Source organism: Coptis chinensis, chromosome 1 (genome assembly GCF_015680905.1).
Source record: "Coptis chinensis isolate HL-2020 chromosome 1, ASM1568090v1, whole genome shotgun sequence".
In the NCBI taxonomy this organism is placed as follows: domain Eukaryota; kingdom Viridiplantae; phylum Streptophyta; class Magnoliopsida; order Ranunculales; family Ranunculaceae; genus Coptis; species Coptis chinensis.
This window is the reverse complement of record NC_141456.1, coordinates 23,976,600-24,003,854: the sequence shown is the minus strand read 5'-3', so window position 1 is coordinate 24,003,854 and position 27,255 is coordinate 23,976,600. Positions and strand designations below refer to the sequence as shown.

Here is a 27,255-nt window from a genome sequence, read left to right as displayed (position 1 = left end):
TGCAAGTAATTGTCCTTACCCAAAGAAAGAGAACAAGAGAGATGGTAAGAAGAAAGGTAAGGCTAAAATTGAGGCAAGTTATGCTTCAGGCTCTGAAGGGGACGAATTGAGTCTCTGTGTGTCCACACAAGACTATATGGTCGAAAGGTGGATTCTTGATTCCGGATGTTCCTACCATATGTGCCCGAATAGAAAGTGGTTTACTTCTTATAAGAGCATTGATGGTGGTTCCGTTTTGATGGGTAATGACGTTGCTTGTAAGTCGGTAGGGATTGGAACTATACGGGTCAAGATACATGATGGTGTAGTGAGGACTTTAACTGATGTGAGGCATGTTCCTAAGCTAAAGAAAAATCTTATTTCTCTTGGTACCTTGGATTCCAAAGGCCACAAGTTTGTGGGCGAAGGTGGAGTCCTAAAGATTGTCAATGGCTCTTTAGTTATAATGAAGGGTCAAAGACATGGAATTTTATATACTTTGACAGGTAGTACGGTGATAGGCAATGTAGCAGTGGTTGCATGTAGTGATGATTCTGAGTGTACTAAGATGTGGCATATCCGATTAGGGCATATGAGTGAAAAAGGTTTGTCTGAGTTGTGCAAGCAAGGGTTCTTGAAGGACTTGAAGAAGCCAAGTATGGGGTTCTGTGAGCATTACGTCTATGGAAAGCAGTACAAAGTCAAGTTCAAGTCAAGCAAGCACACGACAACAGACATCCTTGACTATGTGCATACGGATGTTTGGGGACCCTCCAGAGTGGCTTCAAAGAGAGGTAACCGCTATTATATCTCAGTCATTGATGATCATATCCGCTATGTGTGGGTGTATATGATGAAAACGAAAGATGAAGTGTTTAAGACATTTAAAAAGTGGAAGGCAAGAGTTGAGAATCGCATAGATAGGAAGGTAAAAACACTACGGTCTGACAATGGTACTGAGTATACCTATGGGTCTTTCCAAGAGTTTTGTGCGCAACAGAGAATTGCCAAACACTGGACAATCAGGGGCACGCCATAGCAGAATGGAATGACATAAAGGATTAATAGAACCTTGCTTGAAAGAGTGAGATGTTTGTTGTCTAATGCTAGTCTAGGCAAAGAGTATTGGGCAGATGCAATGTCCATGGTGTGTTACCTGCATAATAGGTCACCGCCCAAATTTATAGATTGCAAGACACCTTATGAGGTGTGGTCGTGGGTAAGTAACAGTGATTATAGTATATTTTATGAAAGTTTTGGATCGACTGCTTACTACCATGTGAGGGAGAGCAAGCTAGATCCTAGAGCTAAGAAAGTCGTATTCTTAGGCTTCACAAATGGGGTAAAAGATACAGATTGTGGTGTCTAGAAGACCACAAGTTCATGGTTAACAGAGATGCTATCTTTGATGAGACTTCCGTGTTATCTTTCAGTAAGTCGGAAGGAGTTGAGCAGAATGGTGAGTCTATAGAAGTTCAAGCCACTGAGCTTGAGTTATCGATCGCAACCAGATGATGGCGGTTTGTTCATGATGAGATACCAAATTATGGAACCACACAACAACAGAAAGAAGAGCAAGAGCATCCGCAACTTGTATTGGCTGACCCTAGGCCAAAGAGACAAGTTAAAGAAGTGCACAAGTATGGGCATGAGAAGCCAGTGAAACACTATGGTTAGGTGAATTTAGTGGCATATACACTGAATATCGAAGATGATGAGCCAGATAGTTTCAAGGAAGCTGTTAGAGATGCTCATTACAGAGATTGGTTGGTTGCTATGCAAGAAGAGATGGAGTCACTTGATAAAAATCACACATGAGACCTAATTTTATTGCCAAAGGGCAAAAGGACTATCGACAGTAAATGGGTGTTCAGAAAGAAAGAGGTCCTTCATGAGTCCGACAGTACTGGGTAGTGGGTACAAGGCGAAAGTAGTAGTAAAGGGTTTCTCACAGAAGGAAGGAGTCGACTACAATGAGGTATTTTCTCCGTTGGTCAAACATACTTCCATTCGTGTGTTATTGAGTTTAGTTGCTCACTTTGACTTGGAGTTAGAGCAACTTGATGTTAAAACTGCTTTCTGCATGGGGACTTGGAGGAAGAGATCTATATAAGACAACCTAAAGGGTTTGTTGTTGCTGAGAAAGAAGATCATGTATGCAAATTGAATTGGTCACTGTATGGGTTAAAGCAATCGCCCAGGCAATGGTACAAGTGCTTTGACACATTCATGATGCAACATGAGTACACCCGAAGTAAGTATGACTGTTGTGTCTACTTTCGTAGGCTTCGTCGTAATGACTTCATCTATCTCCTGCTTTATGTGGATGATGCTTATTGCTTTCAAAAGCATGGTGGAGATAGACAAGTTGAAATCTCAACTTAGCTCTGAATTTGAGATGAAAAACTTAGGTGGAGCCAAGAAGATACTAGGCATGGAGATTGACAGAGGTAGGAAGAAGCGACGAATAGTTGTATCTCAGAAGAAATATCTTCAGAAAGTAATTTCTCATTTTGGTATGAAGAATGCAAAGTCAATTTTTACACCTTTAGCTAGGCATTTTAGGCTTTCAGCTAAGTTCTCTCCTACTTCGGTGGAGGAACAAAAACATATGACAAATGTTCCTTATACAAGTGTCGTGGGCAGTTTGATGTATGCTATGGTGTGCACACGCCCAGACATTTCACAGGCAGTTAATGTTGTAAGTAGGTATATGACAAATCTTGGGAAGCAACATTAGGAGGCAGTGAAATGGGTACTAAGGTACTTGAAGGGTACCTTGGATGTGAGATTCATTTATGGTGGAGGCACTTGTTATGTCAGTGGGTATGTGGACTCAGATTATGCAGGTGATCTAGATAGATGACGATCGACTACTGGTTATGTGTTTATGATGCATGGTGCACCGGTTAGTTGGAGGTTTATGCTACAGGCTATAGTTGCTCTATCTACTACTGAGGCAGAGTATATGGCAGTGGCAGAGGCAGTTAAATAGGCACTATGGCTTCGATGTCTTCTAGATAATATGGGTATTGAGCAGAACAATGTTGCTTTGTATTGTGATAGTCAGAGTGCTATTCATTTGGCGAAGAACCAGATTCATCATGCTTGGACCAAGCATATTGATGTCCGTTATCACTTATACGGGATGTAGTTGAGGATGGTGATGTAGCACTTGAGAAAGTGGACACCCATGACAATCATGCTGATATGTTGACAAAGGTTGTCACCGGAGTTAAGTTCCAACACTGTTTGGACTTGCTCCAAATCCTACATGCTTGAATGAGCCCTTTGTGGGCATGGTCCTTCGGGGCGGTTGACTGCGAGTTATGGATGGATGTGTTCTTGCTGGATGTGTTCGGCTCGATTTTATGTGTTAAAACCTCACCGAGGTGGAGAATGTAGAGAAAAAAGACATTTTTTCTCTCTGGTGTGAAGGGCGCGACCCGCGTTCATGCCTTTGGTAACCTCCAGTGCTTTTGGCACGACCAAGGCGCGACCCGCGCTCGACTTTGCCTGGTCGAGGGCGCAACCCACGCTCCACCATTTTCAACACAAAATTCACTGTTTTGGAAGTTTTTTGAAACAGTATAAATATAGGTTTTTTCTGTAGAAACCTAACCTAACCAAAATCAGGAAAGAGAGAGATTATAAGTGAGCAATTCTGTGTGAGTTGAGTGTTCATTCTTTGTGAGTGAATTGAGAGACTTGTAATCTGTTACTCCGGACATCTAGTAAAGCTTGGAACTCGCAGTGTGGACGTAGGCAAATTGCCGAACCACGATATATCTCGTCTTGTGGTTTGTTCTTCTTTTATATTAATTGTTTTACTTTAGATACTTGTTTATTTGATATTGAGAAGTGTTAGGATTACTTTGGAGGGTGTTGAAGTCTTGTCTAGTAAGAATGATCGATCTTTGTGTAGGATTGATCTATTTGTTGTGGGTAACACTGTTTCTGTACTGTATTATTCACAACAGGTTGAATGGTTGAAATCTTGGGCAGATAGAATCATGCATAAAATTGATATTTCGACTTGCTAATTCTCCCCCGTTAACTGCAAAAAGGAAGAAAAAATTATTTTCAAATCCATATTTTTTTTATAATCACTCACAAGGACCGGGTAGATTTTATGACAAGTATATTCCTGATGCAAAATAAAAAAAACGACTCGATCCAACCAAAACGACTCAGAGTATGTAGTATGAATAAACAATCATTGTTCATACCTCGACATAATGTATGATCAGTAAGAAAACACATACTGGAGTATGAACAATCAATGTTCATACCTCAACATAATGTATGTATGATCAGTAAAAACTCCTATTAGAATAAGAACAATCATTATTCATATATATTTAGAGTATGAACAATCACTGTTCATACCATACCATAATGTATGATTAGTAATAATACCTATTGAAATATGTGTATATTTGGGATATGAACAATTACTGTTTATATCTCAACATAATTAAGTTACGAACAATTACTGTTCATGTCCCAAATATATATGAATAATGTATTTTCATATAATGTATGAGGTATGTTCACTTATTTGGGATATGAACAAACACTATTCATATATTGAAGAAGTACCTATTGAAGAAGTACAATTATTGTTCATACCAAAACAACATAAAGAATAAAATCAGAATATATTAATTTCAAATCTTAACTATTTATCCTCCAGATTATTTTCATCCGAAAATTGGGTTTGTAAGTGACTTAAAAAAAAAAAGTGTGATTGAGATAAATTTTGGCCCGGAATTGGTCCTGGTCCAATTTCTTGTACTGGTCGCATACACAGCAGATAAGAGTTCGTCATGCTTGCTAGACTTCAACAAGTGAAACTTCGACTGATCGACACACACGATATATGGATGTTGAACACAAAAACCACCACTATTTACTCATCCGTGGACCATTATGATCGTAGAATTGTGCCAACCCAGAGATACTTTATTTGCGGCGCAAACAGTGTCAGGAAAGAACGGCAAGTTGTCTAACATGGGCACACGAACACATATACTGCTGCTACATTTTCTACAACTAAAATAGTAATTTTGAAATCTTGAAGTGATAAGTAAAATAGAACATTTGGTTTGTAACTTTGAACTATATGCCGCATTTGTTTTTAATATAGTGTGACAGGCACTGCACTCTCAAGTCTCAACTTGTTAAATTAGTTTAAATATTTAGTTACTTCGGGGGAAATAGGCAAATAATATGTAGGTCCCTAGTCCATAACATACTACTTTGGATTCCCTTGGCAATTGATAAAAGCCACGAGTTGGAGAACTGCTACTGCAGATCATAGAGAAGGACGGTTGTGTTTGTATTTTGTTGTTCTTTTATAACATGACCAGGTGTCAGTTCAAGGTCAGGGAGATGTAACCAAGAAGCTTCCCTCGTCATGCTCACTATGCTTGTGAAATATACGCAGACAGCAGACTGTTAACAAGAAAAGTTAATGTGTTATCGTAGTCCTAAAACGCCAAACTTTCGGCACTAAGCTCTTAAACTTCCAATAAACAAACATGCTCTTAGTTAGTTAGTTCTGATTGTACTTTTAGTATCCAACAAAGGTTTTAATACAATTATTCAACCATTTCAATTTTCAACGTATGGAGAAAAAGCTAGAGTTCAGTTAATTTGTATAAAGCCCCCAAGGTATAATTGAAGTGAACACCTATGGTGCATTAATTGCTTTCAAAAGTTTAAAGATTTATAATAATACGATAAGTTTTCAAATGGAGTAGATTAATTTTCAAGCAAGCAACTTGAACAATATAACGATCATATCTTTTTGATATGCTTCTTCGAGTGATACAAGCAAAGGTTATTTGACTTGGAGCAAAAGAGGGACCATGAACGTGGCTAACCTGTATAAGAGTAGAAGATAACTAAGGCGCGCAAGGTGGTCTTATCATCAAGAATCCACTCAATCCAGCTAGCCACGCACGCAAGAATCTTCCAGTTGGCCAGACTTCCGACCATGGCATGTACGTGGTTGTAGTCTCGTAGTATCAACAGTCCAAGAAAACGTCACAAAATACTGAAACAAGTCAACAACACACTACCTTACGACAATCTGTCACTATGTGTCGCCTTCAACGATTTGAAGTCGAATTAGGTGTTTTCGAAGTGTTTTAAATTGAAGAAAATAGCTACATGCCTACATCTAAATATTATGAATATTCTGTTCTCTGATTAATTAATTAACAAAATCAATAATACTCCTTTCATAAAATGGTGATGATATATCAAAGTCTCAGGCAAGTTGGTACAGTTTGGAGTTTGGAGTTTGGACCAATAATTGGTTTATGTGATCGACATTATAGTAATCGACTGTGATGGAGATTGTTGAACAAGCATGTTAATTAGTAAAAACGAAATATTCTTGCATGCATGTTTCATAGATCACTTGATCATATGTAAGTATAGGATGGAAGTCATGGAACATCAAATTTCTTGTAGGCCGGGTTTAGCGCGCTTTCTTGCAAAAAACTGATGGCGATAGACTGATAGGGGGCAATCAATAGAAGTGATAATTTAAGATATAATCATGCATCACAAAACTATATCGAAGCTGAAACTGGGGATTTTCTTTTAATGGCACAGTGGCACACCAGCAAATACACCACTACAATAAAATGAATAAATCACCCATCAAGCAGGTGATCAATGCATCAAGCTGGCATCAGTAGTCTTTGTTGTTGGGTTTTCCTCGCTAAGGATATGATTTTGGCAGGCCTCGCCACATATAAGCCCAGTTATGAGAAGGGGCCTGTCATTTTTCATGAAAAACCATTACGGCAAGTTGGCAACCCTCAAATACAAACCAGGTATATATGGACGTTCCATACCTCACCACTTCACCAGTCACCTGCCTTCCACAGTTCCACCTCCTCTCCTCACTGCGAAGTGCGAACCACCAACTCTACCAATCTGCCACATTATCAAAATCTCTCACTTTCCTGGTTCCAACAATCACCACCGTTTGTCACCTCCGTTTTTGGGGGCTTTTATGGGCTCTACCATAAAATTGATTTGATAATCGATTTGCATGAGAGAAATAAACAAGTTTGTTTTGATGTCACCAAAGCAATGGTCCTTAAAATTAATGATTCCATATGGTTGGGAATGGCTTGCGCAGAGCAACTATTAGGAAACGCACTTGTGTGATACAAGTATACAACTAGACTAGTCTCATTCACTCATGTCCAGTATCAAAAGTCAGTGATCTCAGTGCCCAAATTAAGAAAAAGGAAGGGTGCTAAAGAGTCACGCACATCACGAGGCCTAACCACCTCACGGGGTATCTGTCTCGGCATCTAAGTATCTAACTAAGCAGTCAAGAGCTGATAATCTAAATGAACCAATTCCGTTAAAAAAACTGAATCCATTTGCAATACTTCAGCACATGGAACATGGATGTCAAGTCCACAACTTCTTTAAAAGAAAGTACCCAATCTCAATTCAAATTCTTAAGCGCGTGAGCGTATGCAAACTTTTGAGTTGACTTCACAAAAAGGCACAAATTGTAACTTGGTTTGTATCTGTTTGGATTGGACAAAGTGTTGCTGTTGGAGATTGATAGTGTTGTGGTTTGCTCAGATTGTCAAAGTGTGGTGCGCATGCTTAATGGTGGTGTTCCTGAAGTATCTTGTTATTTGTCAAGTCTTGTGGAGGATATATGTAACCCTCAAGCAGTCTTTCATATTCTCCAAGTTAGTCAACTGTCCTAGGAGCTTGATTCACCGTGCTCATATCATGGCAGAATCGGCTAAGTTTGATTTTCAGTTGGGTTGTAATAGTTAAGTTCCTTCCTCTGTCCGAGTTAGCTTTGATCGAGTCAAGACTGATATGTATAATCTTTTTGATATATGCTAATAGGTGGTCTTATGGGAAAATAATAATAATAATAATAATAATAATAAATAAAAATAAAAATAAAAGTACCTGTAAAAATGGAAAAGTGTGATCGACTTTCTTTGCCCGACGGACCTTCAACCTTGGGCATTTGATTAGCAAAGGCCAGGTTAGAATGGATGGGAGAAAAGAAAGTGCATGCCATTCTTGCCCTTTTTGCATCCTCAAAATCTGAGTTTGATCCTGGCTCGAAGAACTCTTCACCAGACCTATTATAAAAATGGTTATTTTCATCAAATCTAGGTGCGAAAAAAAAACCGTCTATGCCTAGGATCTAGAATCTGACGATTATTAATGCGACTCCATTTTATGAATTGCAGGTGACCCAAGGCCAAAAATATATATGTTATTTCTTGTTTATGTTTATCTCAACACTTCGCCATGTCTTACTCTGACGCAAATATCCTACATCCTACAACCCGTAACACAATATTGACACGCGACAATTTATAGTGTTGACTGTTGAGGATGGAAACAATTACCCTAGACAATACCGCTCATCCTTCAAGCATTATCGAGGGTATAGTTCAGTAACCGATACTTGGTTAATGGAATGTATTATTGATTGGTCAGGCATGATTGGTTTGGTTGATCTATATGTCCTCCATTAACAAAAAATGCAGGCGTTGAAGGTAATGGGAGGGTGACAGAGTTGCTATTAAGCATGGAAACAACTGTTGCCATTGTGGGACGCAACGCAATATCTTCTTGAACGCACAGCAGCCCAATGTGTATGCACCTCATCACCTCAGTTCTTGAATACTGATCCTTCAGTGCTGGTTCTATTAACTCTAGAGCTGTGCCTCCCTCCAAGTGTTTCCACGCCTGCAACAATTCATTTATCATGCATGAATCTAGGAAAGCAAATGTCTTCAGGGAATTGAATATCCCTAGAATACAGTTCGCACCATTGTATGGACTGAACCAGTATATAAAAATGAAGATATCATTTAGATAGAAACGAAGTACATAGCCGTACTTACATAACTTAGAAGGTTCTCTGCATGTTCTGACTGAAAGAAACACTTGTTCTTCTGGCCACTTATAATCTCTAGAATCAATACACCAAAACTGAAGACATCTGACTTCACTGAGAACTGCCCATGCATTGCATACTCTGGAGCCATATATCCACTGTATGAGAAATTAATTAGATTGATGAGTTCCACTGTAGAGAATATATTCACCCTCTTCAACTACTGTTATTGGTAAGAAGCTGAGTAATATTCATTGGAAGTAATATTAGAAAGCAAGTTCTGACACACACTATGTTCCGACAATTCTGTTGGTACTGTCTTCAGTTTGGTCCATAGCAAAAAGCCTTGCCATGCCAAAATCTGCAATTTTAGGATTCATTTTTGCATCTAACAAAATATTCCCAGCTTTGAGATCACGATGAACAATCCTATGACGTGAATCCTCGTGAAGATAAAGAAGACCTCGAGCAATCCCTCCAATGATTTGGTAGCGTCCTTCCCAATCCAGATATGTACGTTTGATTGGATCTGTATAGAACTAGTATATATAGCTCATACATATCAAAGCAAATTACTCTTAAACTAACTCTAAGGTAGAGTAAAGCACTACTTCGTGAACTAGCCTACATTGGCAGTGTGTTTTGCAAATAAAGAGGATAAGCTGAAAGGGTTTATGAGGAAGTTTCGAGCCAAACCAAAAATAAACTGGTCGAGGCTTGCATTTGCCACAAATTCGTATATGAGAAGTTTTTCATCCTCTTCCAAGCAGAAACCTAAAAGCTTTACAAGATTCCGATGCTGGAGTTTGACAACTAATAGAGCCTCATTCTTAAATTCTGTTACACCTTGCCCAGAGTTTCTTGAGAGTCTCTTCACAGCTATCTCTCTCCCATCCAAAAGCCTACCCTGTGGAAACTTTTTATTGTCACAATTTCACAAGAGACAGACCTTAAACAAGTAGATAATCCAATAGAAAAAGTTATATATCCAATTCATTTCTAATAAATAGCAAAAAAGTATATAATCAAAACCTTGTAGACAGAGCCAAAGCCGCCTTGTCCAAGTTTGTTAGCATTACAGAAGTTGTCTGTCGCTGCTCTTATTATGCCAAAGTTGAATTGCAAGGATTCTACATTGCTGATTTCATCCACATCTTTCCTCATATGAGCTGCGTCATTATAAATGCAGCAAAATACCAATATATATCATATGTCTGCTCCAATCGTTTTTGCTGAGAATAATTGGAAGAGAAGTGATATTGGTTTATAGTATATATAAAGCTCTTGATAAGAAACTTCAGTTTTTATACAGATATTAAAAGTATGCAGTCATATGCGCACCTAGGCTCAACCTAGACGCTAGACTCACCCCTAGCGCCTCGCGCCTAAGAGTGCCTACGTACTGTTGCCTAGGCCCAGTGTCTAGCTAGTTAATGCGCCTTTAACAGCGTAGCTCTAAAACATTACATATGAAGGTGAAATCGTGTAATCGATCTGTTAATGCACCAACATACTTTATAGAACAGAAGACGTGTGTAATTGTGTAAGATTCTGACCTCCATCAATTTTCCTCCAGCATAAGCCATAAGAAATGGCGATGGCGGCTGTTAGTATCACTGCAGTTACTGTAGAAACTACTATAATCACAACTCTTTTGAATGAATTCGTTTGCCGCGCTGTTGATATAGAAGGGGAAAAAATTCCTTAATGGCGTATTCTCTTTCGGTCTCCCTCTCCATACATTTTCTTCTAATCAAATTATTTACTGAACTAACTGAATGAGGTCCTACACAACTTGGCAAGACAGAGCATTTTACTAGCTCACAAACTTAAGTGCTGTCCTCTTTACATACACAAAGCAAAGCTAGACATTGCACCTATTGGTAAAACTCTAAAATTTTCAGCTCAGATAACATACGATAAACATCAATTTCAATCAGAAGGAATTAGACTTTAGAACAAAGAGTAAATGTTTCTGTTATATTACACTTATAGAGTGCACTCCGAAAACAACTTTTTTTTATTTTTTGGTGACAAGTGCAACAACTTAAGCATCATGAGTGATCACTTCACATGATAAGCAAGTTTATCCGTAACACTGAGCAACCCGACTGCTATAACTAAATGAAAAATCTTATATCAAACCTTGCATCAATAAAGCTAGCTGCATTGCAGGCTTGCACCAAGCCCCATCTCAGAAAATCAAGTTAGGAAATTAAATTTCTTTGCACGAAAATTCGCTTAATATAAGTTTGTGCTTATAAAACTTCTATGGTCATGTTTATCATTACTCTTGCAATACGTTTGCTTGTGCCCATTTTGCTATAAATAAAATTCAAATTGGACTTGCTTACAGTGGAAGAAAGTCAACCAAGACTTTCGCGCTCTAGAAAATGCAATAAGATGGCTAAATAAAAAACACGAAATAATTACAGATTAAATTGTTCGTATTCAAGTTGAATCCTATCACTGATTTTAAGTTGTACCTTTTTTCATCTTTGTAAATCTTTTGTAGGCCAAGAAAACACCAAACAAAGTCAGCATTGAAAAGGCCATCGCCGCTACGACAGTTGCTATAATCACCGGTACACTAAAGAACCCTGAAAATATGAACCATAGAAACATATGTGGCATGTTATTATTGTAAGTCTAATTGCAGAGCAACTCTATCACCTTCTCGTTGACAAAATTAAACACTAAATTGAGGCCAAGATAAACAATACAGCCCTAACCAAGAAGGAAACCAGAGAGAGGAAAACACAGCAAAACTATAATTTCCCCTTCATCAGATATACAAAACTAACGGCTTAGAAAAGTGAATTGGACAATCTGCTTACAACAAATCAATGTTTTGAAGCGTTATATCGACAGATTGTCGAAGTACTTAATTTCATACAAACAGAAACTGAAACTAGGCCAAGAAAAAAAATAGATTGTTTACCTCCCTTGTCCCCATTTTTTCCTCCCTCATTGTAAAACTTCTTGGTCGAATACCTTAAATAACACCCAGTATTCGCTGCCCTTCCCTCTCTCCCTGGCAAGCACTGATTAACCTCACTCACAGCCTTCTCCAAACATACTTCACACCCAGTCCTATTAACAGTCTTCCAACATTGAGCCAAAGGATAGAGACTGGCAGCTCCTCTTTTCATCTCGGCGACACCAAACCCACCATTTGTAACAGCAGTGTCCATAACATTTCTCGTCACTTGTTTAACTCTAGCTGTAAATTCCAACTTCAAGGACTCCTCTGTTGCAACATCTGTTGAATTACATACTCTTCTATCAAGTTGACTGTCAATAGCTTCATCATAAAAATTATAATTATCCCACCTAAGAAAACAACCATCAAGTTGAATTCTAGCTGGACCTAAAGGAAAACATCCAGGAATCCCAGTTCGAGCTTCCGCATACCAAAGAGGACAATCTGTATGTGAAAGGTCATTCATACATTGAGCTAAACCGTATAACGTTGGATTAGTACCATACTCAAAAGTACCCCAACTTCCAACACGTTGACTTACACCTTCCATTTGTTTAACAAAGTTTGGTATATATTGTTGTGGTGCCACTCTAACTTTTCCACAGTATAGATTAACTTCTGATGTTCTAGGATTATCAGCTAAACACAAGAAGAAGAAGCCTGAAGTATTGAACAAAAACAAGAATGCCCATGTTGTAAAATGAGGTAAAGGCATTGAAATGAACTTTGGGTATTCTTCAGCCATAATGTGGAACTCAAGTTTTAGTTGCTCTGCAAATAGCGAATAACAAGTGAAACAAAAGCACTTTCCTAAACAACTCTCACAGCACCTCCCAATGAAAAGCAACAGATAAACTTGAGTTAACAGAAAGTAACATGGTAATTCCATTCTGTCACTCCTGATAACAGAACTATTTGCAACTGAGCGACCTTAAATACAGTTTTTGTGGTTCCGTACTGTTAACGTTGCAACGGTGTCAGAGAAACAAAGGTTTAATCATGAGAATAATTATATGTATTCATGCTATACCAAAAACTGAGAGGCTAATTATGGATGAAGAAGGGAACTAGATTCATAATCATAACGGCACAACTGAAGATAAAGCAGGCCAATCATTAACCTTTAGCTCGATGTACTGAGTAAACATTTAAATTACTTTCATTGTTGTTACTTTCAAGGAGATAACTGGTCCAGTCAGATAAATCATACTCCAGTCAAGCACACAAAAAGTTATTTCCTATAAGTGAAGGATTGGTGAAAGGCTTATGAGAAACCAGATGAAAAACACATCTGCTCTAGAGCATTTTTTATTTTATTTTATTTTTTTGTCATTCATTTACATAAAAAAAAGTTGTTCTTGATGATCATTTCAAATTGAGCTCACAAAATCACATATGTTGCTATTACGAACGACAAAATTTACTAGAGAAAAAGGTGATGAATTCTTCCATCGGTTGAGCACATGTGTCGGCAAAAGGGATGAGACGCCATATGTTGCTTTCTAACTGTACCAACAGTCTGAATTTTGGCCAGAAACAGGCAGCAAGTCACCAACCTTATAGGCGGAGGAGAAGTCAATACCAACTTGTACGGAAAGTGATCCATATTTGTCTCAGTACGCTGTTTTGGGCAGCAAGGTGTCAAATTATAAACACCACTCCTTCCACCAGTTCTAAGCCCAAGTACTTCTACATTCTAGAAATCCTGACAATGTGACAGTGATTTCCTCCCAATTATTGGAACTGGTTTTCAAGTATAATCAATAGTGCTTCACTTCAAACTACAAAATAGGATAGCGACAAAGCATCCCTCTTTTATTAGTTGGCATATTACTAAACACACTCAAGCCTTGTGCAAAAGGGACTGTTGCCATACCAACTATAGGAGAAAACCTTGTATTGTTGGCCGTTACCAACTTCGCTTTGCAAACAAACCTTCTTTCACTTGAGGAAGATTAACATGATGCCTTACCAAATCATTTTCAAACAAGATACATTTCTATGCTAGCCAACCAAGTCCCCTCTCCATACTCTGCTTCAACAATAGAGACTTCCAACGAGATGCCCTCCAATTCTATACTTCCACAACCACTTGCTAAGTGCCATGTTCAAACTCGAATTGGTATGTGAACTCTTTCTCTCTTTTTTCGTAACACTTCCATAACCTGGACTGTATTAAAGGGACGCATAGAGGAGTTAACATTCCAATGACAGCATGAAATCCGCTAAATTTTTGTGAGAAGGCAGAACACGTTGCAATTTTCCCCTGAAATACCTGCTGGGTACTTCTGCTTAGAGGACGGACAAACCTATTCCATCACATTTTTTTAGTTCTGACGAGAAAATTTCTCAGTGGTCACATAACATTTATAAAGTCTTGAACAACCACTAATAACCATAATTATAGGAGACTTATAATTGGGAACTCCTTGCGTCATTGAGGGAAACCTTTCTCAGATAAACCAAGTTCTTTTATAATTTGCTACAAACTTCTTCGCTACATACCGCATAAGCGTCCTAGTAGAACAGGAACACAACCAAATGTCTCTTCCCAATTGTAAACCTTCTATCCAAACTTCGAATCCAAACCTAATAAATCTCTAAAATGATCTATTATTACTATGAAACAGATATTAAAATTTTAAAAGAAGCAATAGTTTACAACCAAACAATCAAATAGGCAAAAATGGCAAGTCCTTTTTCTTGTTGCATATGACTTTTCTAAATTCCATGTCATTAATGTTCCCAGATTCCTGTATCATAAATAAAACTCATACATCAAATCCCCTTTCTTAATTGTGTAATGCTTCTTGACCCCTTATACGATTCCCAGATCAATGTTTACAACATTACCAACAACTATTTCCACAAAAGCAAGAAAAGTTCTTGCTTCATTCAGGGAACTCCTTTCTCAGTCTCTCATTTAAACCCAATAAAAACCTTCTTCCCCAGATACTGTGTTAGCATCCTAGTACAACAGGTACACAACCAAAAGTCTCTCCCTAATTGTAAACCTTCTGCTCAAACTATTCGTTTATTGACTCTAAACCTAATAGATATTTAAAATGATCAGATATTACTATGAAACGGAGATTTGCAATAGCATAGATCCATATAAAGTTATAAAATAGTGAAACTTAGGAGTTATACGAAGAAATAATTTAAACCAAACAATCAAATTGGTAACAATGGCAAGTCCTATTTCTTGTAGCGTACAATTTTTTTCTAAATATAAGCTTCATATAAATTCCATCCAATTAATGTTTCATATCAGTTTCCAGATTCCTGTATCATACATAAAAACGTGTACGTCAGTTCCCCTTTCTTAATTGTGTAAAGCTTCTAGAGTCTAAACCCCTTTAACAATTCTGAGATCTATGTTTACAAATATATCTTGTCATTACTAACAACAAGTTTCACAAAGCAAGAACAGTAAGTTATAGACATGAGACCAAGCAAAAATATAATGGTACTGAGACTTCCTTTTGTCATCACAGTGATCAGTGAAAAGGGAAAGGATAAAACAAAATATATTACCAGTTATACATGCGGCAACAATGAGTCCAGAAAATGATCAACGTAGATTTGGTTTCCCAGTAGTGTTTCAAGCCAAAACCACACTAAGCTCCTGACAACGAAACATCAATTTTGAAAAGATTACTAGAGCACATTCAAGCACAGTAAGAGTAGCAAACCACATAATTAACGCTGCTGATCTGAAAATGGCAAATGAGTCTGCCAATCATATTAGTGGAAACTATCACTTCATAACCAGAACCAATTGGGCTGTAAGCTTATGAAGATTATACAAAAGAATACAGAATAACTTTGTACATATTAAAAAAGATGAAACTCACTTTCTATGAATCAATCTGATGTACTCCATCTTTAGTTATAGATTTTCCGCTTGAAATGCAAGTGATAGCACCAATGTCGGAGACATCATTTATCTAGGAATCAATTACTATGGTAAATCTGAAAATAATTGCCACAAAAAAGAACACATAGAGTTCGACAGTCATACATGTATCAATAAAAAAACACAAGCATATGGTAAGAAGACAAATCAACTATATTTTCATAGATTTGATGTATTTACTTTCTATTGTCTATTTACATGCCCAGATAAGTCTTCTACACCAACGCAGGGAAAAAGATAACATTTCTCAGCAATTCAGCTCCCAGCCCTATCTCTATATTCACATTTCTCAACAAAAACAGAGTTCTAATTGTAACATACCGCTCAAGAAACACTAAAAAGTACATTCAAGACTAATGATAGCTTTTCCCTAGGGACCTTTGACTGATGCTACAAGAGCGAGCCAACTGAAATGATTGCTCTATTCCAATTACAACACCATTAGGATCTATTGGATCATATGGTCTCCTGCAACCAGGACAACGACCATCCCCCACCTCAAAAATCCTATTATGACAGAAGAGGCAGAGCTTGAATCCACATATACAGGGCTGAAAGCTTGAATCCGTAACATCCAGATCTTCATAGCATATGGGACACGATGAAGGCAGAGAAACTGCATTGTTACGGATGCATATGTCAGATCCATGAACCAAATGACGACCTGCATTCTTTGTGAAGCTATACTGCTTTGAAAGATTAGGAAGACTCTGAGGCCGAAAAGCATCATCACGCTTCCATGCTCGGTTGTCAGGGGCAGGTTGAGGAGTCAAGTTCTTGCATTCTGATTTCGGAATGTCAACTGGTTTTGAAACATCAACTCCAATCGTCTTGTTAACAACTTTGGGTTGAGCTTCTGGTGGCTCCACATGAGTTACTTGTTCAGATAAAGGTTCCGAATCCTTAGAATGCTGCTTTTCATCAGCAGTCAAGGCATCCGCAACAGTTTCCCAATCATCCACACACTCATCTTCCTCTTCTTCTTGCTCTTCGTCACTAAAATTTCCCGAGTAACAACCAATACTGCTACTAACACTACTACTTCCACAACTACTCCTAGGTCTATCTTTCCTCGAATCAGTACTCACTGAACAATTCGCTAGTGACTCCAAATCACTCTCATGAATACTCGACCCGTCATTCTCCTCCCCTCTTGACCCTATCTCCGAATTCTCCATCTGCCCGTTTTCCTCACTTATCACATGCCGAGGCGACACACTTCCATCAACACTTTCCTTATTCTTCGCTGCATCCAACAATAAATCAATTCAATCAAACCACAACAACATAAAATGACCACTCTTTTCAGCTAATTACAACCAAATCAACTTTTGCATGGACAAAAAATAAGTTTCTAAGCTCCCTCTCACTAACTAGTTTGCATGCAATAATAAAAATGAAATAATTAACAAAAAAAAAAAAATGATAAAATTAACACAAACCTTGAGAAAGCCATTGTTCACGTCTAGCATCAAGCTTACACTGCTTCAATTTCGCCAATCTATTATTCGTCTACAAAAAAACACAAAACATTAACACAATTTACACGTCAGAAAATAAAAAATGAACAAAAAACAAGAAACTTACTCTTTTCTTCTTCCCATAATCTTTTGCAAACACATGCACTGAACCTTTCTTCCCAGACTCAAAACCCATAACAACAAACAAACAAAACTCCACAGACAATTCTCCAATGAACAGAACAAACAAGAATTTATTGAGAAAATGAGACGAGAGAAAAAAAATATATAAAGAGAGAGTGGGGAGAGAAAACGAGAGCTTCAGCGAGGAGTACGCTCGTTTCTTCTTCTTTCTGTTTTTGTTAATATTTTCATGTACCGAATTAACCCTTGCTGGTATACGCATATATAGGAATATAGTTACTAAAATGACCTTGGGTTTTTGGGGATTTACTTTTTTTGGTAGGGAAGTTATTTATTAATGTGGGAAGCAATGTTTTGAAAACCGAACCGGTAATCGAACCGATTTTTTGTTAAAATGGTTCAACCAGGTTCAACCATGGTTCGACTCGGTTGGACCGATTTATGTTTATTTAGCAAATTTTTTAATAATTACAATAATAAAATGAATAAATATATGTTTTAATTCAATATTAATTGGTATTATATATCAAAATAAATTTCTTATACAAGAAATACATAGTAGTATGTTGGTTTGAAGTTTGGATTATCTTGTTTAGATGTTAGGTTCAACTCCCCACATTATCAATTTTTCAAAAAAAGAAAAAAAAAAAATTATATAAGGGTGATCCGATTTAGAACTGAACCGGTTCGCCGGTTCAACCACGGTTTAAGCTTAGACCGAGGGTCCAACCATAAACTCAAGTTTTAACTGAACCAAACCGAAAATTTACCGGTTCCGGTCGGACCCCGGTTCAACCACCTGTCCGGTCCGGTTTTCTAAACACTGGTGGGAAGTGAAACGGAAAAAAAATCTTAAGCAAATCTATCTTTTTTTTTTTTAAGATTTTATTTATCTGGTGCTCTCTAGTTTGTTTAATTTATATTGAGAAGTAGTTTGAGACGTTTGAGGTTATGGAGTGGAGTGTTGTTGGGTTTTGATGATGAAATGATGGTTGTGGAGAGGCGTTATTGTAGGAGAGTGTAGTATGGGAATAAAATGTGATTATTGACTTTCTTAGCATAGTACATGTTTTTTTTATAGTGTCACAATCTTTAGAGATTTCATTTGGGAATCTCTAAAGATTTAATTTAGGAAAACTTTGTTCCAACTAGGTTAGTCATTTACATTTTTATTTATATTCTACTTCAACGAACAAGAAAAAAATAAAAGTTTTATTGATTGTTTGATGAGAAAATATGATATGCTGCTGAAAAAACTCCATTACCAATCATTATTGTCGCACATACAACAAAATTAGTTGGCGAGTTTATAAATGTGACCAATGAGTAATTAAAAAATACTGACCAATCTAGTTATAATGTTCACAATATTAAATGACATTGGTCGTCTTCTAATATCTAGTTAGTGTACTTAACTGACGATTTACTTATTCATGGTACACGTGCAATGACTAGTTAATCACGATACATTGACAATCTCTGACACTTTCCGGGCAAAGATATTATAGCATCGTACACGTTGAATAAATCATAATGCTAACAATATTAAATGATATTCGTCGTCTTATGAAATCCATACAGTTTAATTAAGATATATTTGTTCATCGTACACGTGCAATAACTATTTAATTATAATACACTGAGAATCTCTGACAATTTCTCATTGTATTCAAAGTTGTAATGCTGAAAATATTAAATGAAATTGTCATCTTCTTATATCATAATACACTGTTGACAATCTCTGACAATATCTTATTTTCAGATAACTATTACAACATCGTACTCATATAAAAGTCGTACTGCTGACAATATTAAATGTCATTCATCGTTGTCTGACATCTAATTAGTTTACTCCACTTATGATTGACATGTTCATAGTACATACACAAAAATGCAATTCTGATAAATATTGTACTTACACCAAATCTCAACAAAAAAAAAAATTGTACATGGCTCGGATGATTAAGTTATATACAAACCATATATATGTATGCAGAAAGGGAAACCAAAGCATATCATTGGAGCCTGGTGGTCAATTAGAGCTTAGTGGCGCACCCTTCGAGACATTGCACCAGACATGTTCAGAGGTTAATTCACACCTATACCAAGTTAATGTTGTTGCAAAAGAAATAGGGATTGGCTTTTACGGAATATGTTTTTAGCCCACACAGGGACTCCACGACACACCTACGGTGCCCAAGGAAAATTTTAATATCTTGAGAAACTACATGGCAAACGTTGATTCGCATGGCCTTGACACGATGTTTAGGACTTGCACTGTAACACCTCTATTTTTATTAATGTCCAAAATTAATTATTTCACCAAATTTAATATATTATTGATTATGTCTTAAGTTGATTATTAAATTGAAGTGAATATATATGTTCGACTTTTTAGAAAGAAAGAGGGAAAATAGTTTGTTTGGTTTGAAAATTATTTAATAGGAAAGTTTTTAAGTTTTAAAATAATGAGTAGAGATTTTATTAATAAGGAAACATGGAGAGAATAATTTCGTAATCTATGGGAGAAAATATGGAAAGACTTTGATTAGAAAGAAAATGCCTATAATTTGTAGAGAGAGAAATGTTTTTATTTGAAAGAGAAAATAGGTAGAGAATTTGTAAATATGAAAATGTCTTGAGTTGTTTTAGATCTAAAAGAAAGAAAAAAAAAAATGAAAGAGAAAAAGAAAACAAAAGAAGATTAAAAAGAATAAGAAAAAAGAATGTGAAGAAGAAAGAATGAAGAAATGGAGTATTTCTATGCTTAGAGTTTTTCGTTGCTAAGTATTTCTAATGGTTTTCTTGGATCTATGTGGGGTATTTTTATTGCTTGAATCTTACGTGGAGTGGCGTTCTTTTTCTTATTGTTCTTTCGCGCGCTAAAAGAAAAGGTTAGTAGATCTCACTAATTAGTCATTTTCAATTATTTGGTTGTTGATTCCTATATATTACATTCAATTAATTAGAAAACAAAGAAATATATGTTGTGTATCTTGGAATGTTAAATATTAGTGTATGATTAATAGTCTTGAAACGGTTGTCGTAATCATAAGGGTTCACATTTTATTTGCATGAATCAAATTTAATATTGCAAAGTACTTATTAAGGTTGAATAACGTAAAATAAAAAAAAAAAATGATTAAAATTGTATTAGTGATTAGACCTCGCTTATAAATGATTATTCTAATTATTTTGGTTGTTGTCTTTCTATGGTATTCAATTAATTAAAATAAAATATGAATATAGCCAGGGGGGCCCAGGGTATGCCCTGGCTCACCCTCAGATTTCTCAAAAAAAAACAAAAAATATAATTAACACGCACAAAACAAAACCACGACCCGTACAAAAAGAAAAAGAAACCCAAAAATCCCTCACGTTCTCTCTACTCTCAACCTTCTTGACTTCTCCCTCCTCCCTCCCTGCCTATATACTGAAAAAAATTGTATCTAAAATTCTAAATGTTGCATTACCTTTCTCATGTAGTTCTGTTTTAGTAGTCATGGAAGTAGGTATAACTCACTCTACGTGGGTTGGTTTGTCCGTATGTATTAGGAATTTAGGATCATAGGATGCACTCTTCTTCGTATGAAGAGTATATCACCTCTAATTTATTTCTAAATTTAGTATACACTGTGTTTAGTATAAAATAATATACTGCTTTGACGGAGAAAGTTTGCACCTAGCCCTAAGATTTGTTAGAAGTTCTGGGAAGCTTTGTGTGCAGCAAAAATGTCGATCAATACTTTTAGACAGTTCTTCAAGACATATAGAGGGTTGGACAACAGCCAAGCTGTGCAAAGAACCCATGAATTTTGACTTATTCAGATACTTCGTCAGTGCCAAATTTGTGCCTCGGCAAGCAAATTCCATTGCAGCTTTTTTGTGTATAGCAAAGTACTGATAAGTTGTTCCTCTCTTTTCAGTTTATACTTCTTTTCGGTGTTTTAATTTCTAAGTTGGATCAATTTATATTATATTCATAAAAAACCACGTAAACTCATAGTAGCTCCTTTCCCTATGGACCAACCATCTAAATATTGAGGAAATATCTTCTGTACACATTAAGTCTATCCCAAAGTAGTAGAAACTAGCAATAGTCTCAGTTTGGTGTAAAGCAAAAAAATTCAAAACAAAAGATGTGGGAATGTAATGTTTTATACACAAGTTTTATTAGAGAATACAATTTGACTTCCCTTTCTCATCAAATGATAGAGGTGTATGTCCATCAAAACTGTTACACCATATCTTTTGTAAGAATTGAAATCGATATCTCTTTGGTGACATATAATTGGAGCAAAAATAGAACTAGATCAAACTAAAACATTACTGTCTTAACATACACCAAAATAATTGTATGCAATGCAATCTCTTAGTTTTGTACCAGACAAGGTCTCAAATGTTTCCCTTTTTGTGGCTCACCCTCACTCAAAATCCTGGCTCCGCCACTGAATATAGCGGGTTGATATTTATGAAATGAATTGGTACTTGAAATGTAAAATATTAGTGTATATATAGTAGTTATGAAATGATAGATATCAATATCGTTTTATATATATTTGCATGAATTTAATTAGTTCATAGTACTTACTAACGTTGTATAATGAAAAAGAGATAAAAAGAAAAAAAAAAGGGTTAGATAGACTTACCCCCATGACTAGTTACCAATTAGTGTTACCCCCCCCATTTTCAAAAATATTAGTGATACCCCCCCATTTGTAAGATCCAACGGTTAGATTTCTTCATCTGAAAAAAAAAAAAATCATCTTGTAGCCGTTGGATCTTGCAATTGGGGGGGTATCACTAATATTTTTGAAAATGGGGGGGGTAAGTCTAACTAACCCAAAAAAAAATGCATGCCTAGTGATTAGCCGTTACTTTTAAGTTGTATATATTATGAGTTCTAACATACAATTTTTTGTAGTTGTTTCATTTAAATAGTGACATGAATAAATTAAAGATTTTTGGATGAATTACAATATATGTATTAAGTGTTGGTTTCGTATGAGTATAATTACTTATAGATTTTGTTAGAATGTGATATACGTAACAAATTGAAACTATTGTAATGGGAAATTTATTTATTGTTAAGACATGTTTGATGTTTAAATGGTGTTTGGATGGATTAACTAGAAATCATTATAATGTGAATCAAAATATACGTATGATTTCGGGGTAATTTGACATTCCTAAAATGCTATAAAAATATTATGAAGTATGTTTAGAGCAATTGTAACATTATGTGGTGTATGTTGTAATTGTTGTTCTGTTAAACGATATGATATGTTATGATATCTATTAAATGCGATATTTTTGAGAAATAAATGTAAACGCTCCATTATTATTTATGTGAGATGCTATTATGAGGTATTATAATATTTGTGAATATTTCCAAAGGGATTGTGGTTTAGTGTAATATATTTTATTTAGCACGTGAAAGAATGAAAATAAGATGTATTGTGATATTTTTAAATATTGTGGTGTCGTACGATAATTTAATTGGTACGTGAAAGAATGAAAATTGTTATGAGATGTATTGTGATATTTTAAAATATTGTGGCTTAGTGCAATAATTTATTTGGCACGTGATAGAGTGAAATTGTTATGAGATACAAATGTATAATACCTGAATAAATTACATAACGAAAATCCTAGAACCTAGATACCACAACTCATGCGATTGGGCCTTGTGTAGGGCGTATGTGATATGATTGGCCATTGTGTAGGGCGTATGAGATGTTGATTGACCCTTGCATAGGGAAATCGTGGCCGAATAGTGGCTTGATTATCTCGTTCGCAAATTCAGAACAAGACGCGTGATATTTTATGCCGAATAGTGATATTACTTACATAATGGCGTCCGTGTGGGGATTACCTGGTATGCGACATCCTGCTTATTAGGGCAATTACGTACGGAGTGGTCCATTATATGAGGGGAGGCATGCGGATGTGCATGTTCGGCGTTGGGTAGTGATTGTGGTAGCCAGGAAAACTAGGTAAAACATAGAGATGGCGTGATTCTAGGGACACTTGAAGAAACTCTAAATAATAATTATTATAATATGTCAAAGTGTAAGTTATTGACAATTGTAAATGATTGACTATAGTTGTGAAATTTGTCGTGGAGTTGTTCTCATTGGTTTGATGGAATGGTTGTAATTGTGTATATGATGTATTTTTGTTTTATTGTAATTTATATGTGCTTACAATGGTCTTGCAGAAGGGTGGGTTGAATTAATTATTTATGTAGGTATGACCCACTCTGTGATACGGCATATGCTAGTGTAAGTATAAAGCAAGTCTTGACTTTTATTATTTTTATTAATTAGATGTAGTGGAAAGGCGCCTCAATGGAGGAACTAACTGCCTTGACATTATTGGATTGGAAGCTAAAGTGCCTTAGTAGAGAAACTGTCTGCCTTAAATTATTGTACGTATGGGTGTTGTAATATTAGTTGGAAGTTAAGACGCTTCAGTGGAGGAGCTAACTGCTTTATTGATTGTGTACATATATGTATAAATATGATTTGTATTTTAGGGCTACTCTTACCAGCATTGTTTATAATGTTGACCCGATTTGCATGTTTGCTTATCGGGTGTGTTCATAAAATGAACATAGTTAATAAGTCTTGACAGGACTAGTGTTGAAGAAGGTTTATTGCTACATGTGGCTGACATTAACGTTTCAAGAAAGATTGTTGATTGGTTTTCACTGTAATAAGGTGTAATAGAGTCGAGATAAAAGTTGTTTTTGTTATAATTATAATTAAGGAGTTGTTTAATCATATTTGTAAATTGTTGTAATGAAGAGGACTTTTGTTAATTTTAAAATTTGTAGTGGTTTCAAATTATTGGAATAATTAAACAGATGATGGGTTTTTGGATAGTTAATTGGTTGTGTTTTCACACCTCGAAAATCGAAGAGTCGGTAACAAAAATTGTTTTTCGATTTTGCTAAAATTCGGGGTGTGACAGTTTGGTATCAGAGCGCTTGGTTAGGTTAGACTTAGGTGAGTCTACGTGATCCTCGGATCGTGGTTTATGGGTAATGTTTAGGAAATTTTATTTTCAAAACTATTTGCGTTAGTCATTTTATTTTTACAAAGAAAAGAAAAAGGGGGAAAAAAATGAATCGAGTCTATATTTTTCTTGGTTTGTTTTGGGTTGTTTGTATCTGTAATGTGTACAAAGATATTTGTTACTCTCTTGTGGAGTATGTATGAAATGCATTCTGATTTTTTCTTTATCATAGAACTAGTAGTTTCATAGGTTATATTGATATAATAATTATTAACGGATTTGATCAAAATGATGTGGGCTGTTATAATGTTGTTTTATTGTTGGTGTTCATTATAACACCCCGTTTTTTTTTGTGTATTTACTAGTACAATAAAAATAAATAAAAAAATAATAATAGATAAAAATAAAAAGGATAAAGATTAGAAAAAGATAGGGTAAAGAGGATAAACCCCATTCCCTAGTTTTGGGGGTTTTCAAAAAAAAAGGGGAAACACATAGAATAGTTTACACGGGGAGTTTTAATACAAAGAGAGAGAGTTTTACACAGAGGAAAAAGAGAGTTTTATACAGAGGAAAAAGAGAGTTTTACTGAGAGAGGAAAATGGAGGCTTCTTGCTGGAGATACTGATAAAGCGTATAATCGGTGAGTAGATATTTTTATCTTTTCATTGAACTCATAGATTTTTCTTTACTAATAGTCTATTTAAATATTTAAAATTTTTACGAACTTCTGTCACTGCTCATAAATTTTTCTACTTGTTCTGTGCTTATTCTACATGCCTACCGAAATTGTAATACATATTGTTGATCCAGTCAAATATTAATTGATTTTGATTATTGTTTATCTACTGTGGATGTCGATTAGCCTGTCGAATATCATCCTGTCTAATTGTAATTGTTAAAAATAGTTAACTGTATATGTATTGATTTGTGTGGGCTGTTGAAATGTTTGGATTATCTATGGGTTGTTGAATGATTTCGATTGGTTGTTGGTTGAGTTGGATATGTTGAGTGTTATGAGTTTGATACTGTTGAAGCTCTGAGAGGGTTGTTGACGAAGTCGAACTCGATTTTGGGTAAGCGAGGGTGATAAGAGCCCAAAATTGTAGTTTTAACCCCTTATCAAAAATACTTTTAGACCAATTATGCGAGTAATAAATAAGAGTTAATGTTAATTACGTGCTTTTATGTATTTCAGGTATTGAAGTCAATTATGTACAGAAATGTGTCACTTTGGCGAGATAAAGGAGCAAGGGTTGGTTGCTAAGAAGTTCTGTGATTAAAGGCTAAGATTCAAGGAAAAAAAGCCTTATTAAAGCCCGTTCAAAGTTGAAAAGTCAAAGCCAACGCGGATAGAAACAACGCACAAAAGTTAGTAGAATTTCCGAAGACCATATCTTTGGACTCAAGCCTCGGAATTGGGCTTACCTTATGTCAAAACGACCGGCTCGGAAAGAGCTTTCCAATGGTCTAAATTTTGACCCAATTAGAGGAGCAGAACTGGACAAAAAGTCTATTGAAGTCAAAGCCAGCTAAAACAGGCTCTGTGGACTGAAGAAATTGGGCTTTGGGCTCGATTTTCCGGCCCAGAACATGGCTCCTCAGCTCATGCACGAAAATGTGGATCTGGTCTCCTCCATTTCCACACACAAGACTGAACTCTTAAGCTAGTTAGTTTTTAGGTTAGAAGGTAGCCATTAGAGATAGTTTTTAGATCTAAATCTAGTTTTTTACTTTGCAATAGATTAGTTAGAACAAGTAGATTATTATTTTAGAATCAAATATTAGTTTCATAATAAAGTATTCAATTTCATCTTAATTTAGTTTATCAATTAAATTCTTATTTAGTTTTAGTATTGTTAAATTCATAAATTAATTGTCTTTATTTCATAATTAGTTAATCATAATCTAGTTTAATTATTAAATTCATTAGAATTAATTTCGATCTTAGTTGTGAATCATTTCATAGTTATTAGTTTAGTTTTGAATTATTGATTAGAATTTCTATATTATTAAAGTTAGAATCTTTATATTACGTCTTGTTTAGTTTCAATGAGAAATGATAGTTTAATGACTCTAGGCTAAACCTCTATTATAGGGGGTTGAGGAAGCCTTGATGAAAGTTTGATTGGTTAACTTAGAAATTATCGTGATAATCTATTCAATTCTAGAAGTAATTAATTCACCATGAGAATGGGGTTGAGTGCTTCACCTGCTAGTTATTATTTGGTAGAGATTGCCATGAATAGTTAGGGATTAGATTTACCAATTATATGCGAAAGCAATTCAATTTGGATTGCGACAGTTCTTTGTGAGTTGATTAAGTCGAGTTAAGGTGGAATCAATCCCCCCTAATTCCTTATCATAGATTCAACCCGTAGCATTTCGTAGTTATAAAATCGTATCTGGGTAAAAAAAAATAGGCATTGACAATGTTATTTCGAGCATTGAAATGTTACAATGTAGCAGAGAAAGGCACATGAACAGGAGATGATTTTATTCAGACAATCAAGATGGTTGAAGAGGTATGAAATTATATATAATAATGTAGTTAGTGTTTTTATAATGAGAAAAATATTGAGAAGTAGAAATTTGTTTTTGTTGAAGAGGTGTGTGTTGTTAATTTGCTTGTAAGTATTTAATTATTAGAATGACTTAGGTTAAGACATGGTTTATTATGTATTAAGTGTAAAGCTGTAAGGGGAGGGCACATACTTTATCAAGGTTTTTTTGTTTTTGGGGGTGTAGCAGTTAGTTGTGGAAGCTTTGTAGTAATTATTTTGATTTTTTTAAATAACTGAGGTGAAGTTTGGTATGTAGAGTTTCATCAACTGTT

At 35.7% G+C, this 27,255-nt stretch overlaps 1 protein-coding gene and 1 pseudogene across 2 annotated transcripts; both read right to left on the bottom strand.

Moving 5' to 3' along the window:
* Positions 1 to 8,222: 8,222 nt before the first annotated feature.
* Positions 8,223 to 12,617, bottom strand: LOC147523053 (cysteine-rich receptor-like protein kinase 10; annotated as a pseudogene). The gene is made up of 7 exons (XR_015215527.1): positions 11,835 to 12,617; positions 11,380 to 11,493; positions 9,926 to 10,062; positions 9,590 to 9,800; positions 9,185 to 9,422; positions 8,901 to 9,051; positions 8,223 to 8,742 (listed from the first exon to the last, which is right to left on the bottom strand). The product of XR_015215527.1 is annotated as a cysteine-rich receptor-like protein kinase 10 (transcript).
* A 3,315-nt stretch (positions 12,618 to 15,932) lies between these two features.
* LOC147523052 (uncharacterized) lies at positions 15,933 to 17,649 on the bottom strand. The gene is made up of 3 exons (XM_086561236.1): positions 17,383 to 17,649; positions 17,238 to 17,307; positions 15,933 to 17,041 (listed from the first exon to the last, which is right to left on the bottom strand). Exons 1-3 carry the CDS (start codon positions 17,449 to 17,451, stop codon positions 16,149 to 16,151), a joined length of 1,032 nt encoding a protein of 343 aa, XP_086417362.1. The 5' UTR covers positions 17,452 to 17,649; the 3' UTR covers positions 15,933 to 16,148.
* Between the last annotated feature and the right edge of the window lie 9,606 nt (positions 17,650 to 27,255).